At 35.0% G+C, this 5,602-nt stretch overlaps 1 protein-coding gene across 1 annotated transcript in view; it reads left to right on the plus strand.

Annotated features, from left to right (window-relative positions):
* MS4A13 (membrane-spanning 4-domains, subfamily A, member 13) overlaps positions 1-5,602 on the plus strand; it is a 63,420-nt gene that overhangs the window by 2,219 nt on the left and 55,599 nt on the right. Inside the window, exons 2-3 of the mRNA XM_005860456.1 lie at positions 1,500-1,640; positions 4,932-4,988. Coding sequence (XP_005860518.1) covers positions 1,500-1,640; positions 4,932-4,988 — 198 coding nt within the window. The remainder of the gene's footprint in view (positions 1-1,499; positions 1,641-4,931; positions 4,989-5,602) is intronic.

Below are 5,602 nucleotides of genomic sequence, written 5' to 3' on the forward strand. Positions count from 1 at the left end.
CAGGCCTAAGCCAGCAGGGCGTTATCTCCCGAGGGGTCCCAGACTGCGAGAGGGCACAGGCCGGGCTGGGGGACCCCCCCCCCTGAGTGCACAAATTTTTTTGCACCAGGCCTCTAGTTTATAATAATATCATTTCATAGTTTTATATAGAACAATTGCCAGTCATATAAAGTAGAAAGAACAACTAGGGAACAGTGTTAGAACATTTTCAGTAAAGCTTTTAACAACTCATTTGCAGTTCATAATCAAGTCAATGCAATCCCTGATGCCATCTCTGCATTTTCAAAACCTAGTTACTCCTTTTAACAGTTGGAAAGTCACATGAAATTTATGTTCTTGATACTGATGTGCTTATACAAGAGGTGATTTCTGGGTGCCTGCTCTGCACTAGGCACCATATTAGAGGCTGATAACAGCAGTGAGACAGCTGAAGTCCAGGCCCTTGAGAATTTTGTGATCTAGTAGAGGATTGTCTCCCAATAAAATCCAAAGGACTTCTAAAAAAATGCCATTCTTCCACATTTGATGCAGAGGAAATCTTAAATTCTAAATCTACAAAATGCAATGAGATTGTTACTCCCCAAAGTGGCCTTTCTATACAAAAAAACCCCCCTACTTCTCTAAAATGTATTTTTTATACCAGCCAATTGGATTTATGTGTTTCATAGAGTACCTGCTTTACAAAGAGCTGGAACTATTAAAATTAAACATTAAATAGCTTTCTATTAAAGTTTACATAAAATGAAAATAATATAACCTCTGAAATATTTAAAGAATAATTAAAAATGTGATTCAGAATATGAAATATTAGTTTACATATAAATTCAGAAATAAATTTACTGGGACTTATTTACTAAGATTATAATTATATTCTTACAAATTAAAGTTGAGGAGCAGTTCTCCCCTAACCTAACCCATCCCTATTCAATAGGAAGACATTGTACGAGAAATCTACTTTGGATATTCTTTGTATCTCTGTGTACCTCACCCTGGCATACTAGTGAAAAAGATCCATCTCAAGTATGTCTTGAAGGAAAAGACATATCAAACTTTTATAAGATTCAAAGTGATTCATACTTAATAAATTATTAATGAACAAGAAAATATTGAATATGTGGCTATCTTCATCCAACTAAGTTAGGAACCACATTTTCTCTCAAGTACTCTCAGTATTCTCCTCTCACGCCATTACTTGGTAGATAGGGTAAATAGCCAGTAATAGAGTCATATTGTCAACTTTCTTATGGGAGAATTGGCTAGAGTTATTATACAACAATCTGTTCCTAAGTATGGCTGATTCCTATTTGGTTAACCTCATTATTTCCTAGTTAGAGCCTTCTTTTTGTGTGAATCAATCCATTAAATACATAGTTAAGTGTAGAATTGCTATTTTACTTTTATCTTTTGTAAAAGTGTTGTATGTTTCTTATAATTAACAGTTATTGGAATTGTGTTATAAGTTACATGATTTCAGAACTAATAGTATTTTCTTTTCACAGACTATCCAGATTTTGCTTGGCATCTTTCATGTTTTCATGTGGTATTTCCTATTAATTTTATATATGGGACAGATTCGAGGAGTCTTTGGGACATATGAACCTGTAACATACAGAATAGGATGTACTTTATGGGGAATTTTTGTGAGTAGAATGCATTTATATAATTTAATCATTCAGAAAATAATGTGCATGCCACTAATAGTAGATAGGGAGCAGTTTCTAAATGAAGTTTTCAGAAGAATTATGTAACAAAATCTAGGTTTGGTAATTCATTAAAAATAAAATTCTTTTTTCAACAAATATTTTTTTGAAAACTATTAATTTACCAGTGCTGTTATGAGAGATATGGATACAGGAGTAAATACACAATGACAACCATAGGTTTGATTGTCCTTAGATATGTGAAAGAGAAAGAATGTTAACCATAATATTCATTATGATGGTTAATTTTTATATTTAGGGTCATTACCTTAGCTTCCCCACACAATGAACCTATACTCACACATTTTCTAAATTTGTCATTAACTGTACTCTCCTGTGGTTTCTACATAGCCTTCTGGAGTATGGCATCCTGGAAACCAAGTAATCAAAGAAATAGGAAAAGATAAAGTAAGATAAGGGCTGGCTGACCTTTGGAATTAACAATATGGAGGCCAGTAGTAAACCTGATAAGTAGTTTCAATAGAATAGTGAGGTAAAAACCTGCCTAGAGTTTGTTTAAAAAATAAGGGGAGATGAGGAGTTATTGACAGAAAACACAGGTAAGTCCTTTAGGGACTTTGGTATAATGTGGTATAGGGAAATGCGGTAGTAGCTGGAAAAAATGTGGGTGAAGAGAGGGTTTGCTAGTTTCAGCAAGTTGGAAGTGTCATGTCTTTTATTGAAGGAATTGAACCAGAAGAGAAAATTTCTAGGAGACAAATGGTGGGAAGGGCAATCATTAAAATCATGTACTTGTGTAGGCAAGAGATAATGAATTTGAATGCACAAATGGCTAAGAGCACGGACAGTTAATCTTTAGCAGTGGTTCTCAACTAGAGGTGATTTTGCCCCTCAGAAGACATTTGGTAATGTCTGGAGACAATTTTGGTTTTCACAGCTGGGGGTATGCATCTAGTAGGCAGAGACCACAGATGCTGATGAACATCCTACAATGCATACGACAGCACCTACAGCAAAGGATTACCCATGTTTAATGTAAATAGTGTCAATGTAGGTAACCGGAGAAAAAGGTAGAGGAACAGAGATAGGAGAAGCATTTTGATAAGTAGGTAGATGGGTTGGAAGGTTATAGAACTTTTCTCCCAATGGCTTCAAATATCTCAATGATTTAGAAAACAAGATCATGAGCTGAGAGTGCGAATGAGAGAGTGGATTGGTTGTTTGAGGAGAGAGGGCATGAAATAGTCATCTAGGAAAAGTGAGAGAGTGCATGTGTATTATGGAAAAGTAGTTTGACTTTCATGCAGTAGTAAGGGCTCACTTAAGCTTATAGTGAAATGGGTCAAGATGGTTGTCTGTCTTTCTTAGGCCATGATTGGCTGCACAGGTGCAGGCATGCACTAAGAAGGACTGAATTTAATCAGGATTGTGATGTAAGCATGCAACTATGATTGAGCAAGAAAGGTGCAAAGAGCTGAGAGTGCATATAAATGAGTGTTTGTAGAGGTTTACCATGGAATTCAAGATAGTGAAGGGGAAAATGTAACAGGGAGTTGAGGGGCTCAGATTATAGATCTAGATGGAGTCAAAGGATTGTTAGAATTGTAATTCTACAGGGCATGAGCTAGAAAGATAGAAATTGATGGTGAGAGTAGGATACATGAAATTGAGATTTGAAAGATGTTACACTTATTGGTAGAAACAAGGGCAAAAGAATGGATATAGGAGTGTGACTGAGTTAGGATGGAGTTAAAGGATTGAAAGACATAAATTTTAGCCCAGGTATTAGAAAGGATTATATATGTGCATATTGAAAATACAAAGGATTAAGATATTTTAGAAAGAAACTTAAATACAAGAATTAAAATTACCTAGAAAGAGAAGAGTAACCAAGGGATCAACACATGACTTTAACCAGGAGGGATAGTTGGTCATAGAATCTGATGATATTTGATTCAAAATTGAAGGAGAGAGAATGGTTGGAAGTAGCAATAAGGAGCAAGGAGACCATTTACCTCATGGTTACAACCAATGGTATAAGGGCTATCAGAGATAAGATGGCCACTACTTGAGAAGGCTATAATCGAAACAGCAGCCTCTAGGTCTAGGACAGTGATTCTCAACCTTCTGGCCCTTTAAATACAATTCCTCATGTTGTGGCCCAACCATAAAATTATTTTCGTTGCTACTTCATAACTGTAATGTTGCTACTATTATGAATCGCAATGTAAATATCTGATATGCTGGATGGTCGGTCTTAGGCGACCCCTGTGAAAGGGTCATTCGACCGCCAAAGGGGTCGCGACCCACAAGTTGAGAACCGCTGGTTTAGGATATACTCTGCCATTATACACTGGCTCACAAGTTTCAAAGCACTGCATTGGAAAACAATAGGAGAAAAACAGTGAATTTCCAAACAAAATCCAGATAAATGATACATGTCCCTCAGTGTTCAATCATTCATATAAAAGTAGCATATTTAGCTCCTAGAATAAATTATCTAAAATTTATATTCCATTTAAACAAATGCAAAATTTCTTATTTAGGTCATAAACTTCTAAAGGCAATTTGTAAAGCATATGGTTTGGTAGTTTAAATTAGAGAGCATTCCAGTTTAAAATTCACAGCGTATTTTCACTTTATATTCTGAATTAGCTCTTACCTTCAGATAAGATGAAAGGACTATTTCAAGGGAATTGTTCAGCCCACCTTGAAAAAAATATGGCATCACTTCATACTTCTGGGAAATAGACAAATAGCCTGGAATGAAATAAAGGAACCTCTTTTTGAAAAAGACAAAAATATGAATAGCAGCTGTTACCTTAATACTGCCATAGTTTTAGTTAAGATATATATTTTGAAGAAACACACTTTGGAATGGATTCATGGGCCACTTTTTCATATCTGGATGTGTATACAGTAATTTTAATTAGTGGCATCATTTCATGAGGAAGAATAGCCTTGAAAGTAATAATTGAATGAGTTTAGAAAGCATACAGAGATAAAAACAAGTTTGGTCCCTGATTCAGGACCACTTAAGTCATTTTTGACACAACCCACTGTCCCCTGTATATTTCTGTTATTAGTGACCATACTATTACTATTGCCTTTCAATTCATATATGTCCTCACTCCTTCAACTAAAACTTTTATATTTTGTTACTCTTAGAATTATAAACATAATTGACTTAGAAGAGAACTTGTTAAAAATACATTTTAAGTTGCTGAGCATTATCAATGAATATTTATAAATATATGTTTTTATATCCAGTTTATCATTTCAGGAGCTGTCTTAATAAAAGTAGCACAGCATCCATCTCCTAGCCTGGTAAGTTGAAATGTTTAGGGTATCCTAGATGTCACTTGTCACAAAGGTTTTAAGAAAAGATAGTATCTAAACAATGAAGGAATCTACCCTACCTGTAAAATAAATGAAGGAATTAAGTGACAATCCAAAAGCACATACTTCATTGTACACAAACAAGCTATATTAGTTAGAAACATGATTACAGGTTTCCAAATTTAAATATAGAGGTTTTTTTGTTTGTATTCTACCTTTTTTTCAAGTGTATAGACTGTACTATTAGAAAAACGTAATAGGACCGAATGCCTTTATATATAGACATAATACTGCTAAAAAAGTCAATTTTTTTAAATCTAGTTTAGGAACAGGATTGTATCTTGCCCTGAGTGTGACAGGGTGCAGCGCACCAACCCCCAATTTAAATATAGAGGTTTTTTTGTTTGTATTCTACCTTTTTTTCAAGTGTATAGACTGTACTATTAGAAAAACGTAATAGGACCGAATGCCTTTATATATAGACATAATACTGCTAAAAAAGTCAATTTTTTTAAATCTAGTTTAGGAACAGGATTGTATCTTGCCCTGAGTGTGACAGGGTGCAGCGCACCAACCCCCTGATCGGCCCTGCTCTGTGGGTG

The sequence above is a fragment of the Myotis brandtii genome, unplaced genomic scaffold (assembly GCF_000412655.1).
Source record: "Myotis brandtii unplaced genomic scaffold, ASM41265v1 scaffold1341, whole genome shotgun sequence".
In the NCBI taxonomy this organism is placed as follows: Eukaryota; Metazoa; Chordata; class Mammalia; order Chiroptera; family Vespertilionidae; genus Myotis; species Myotis brandtii.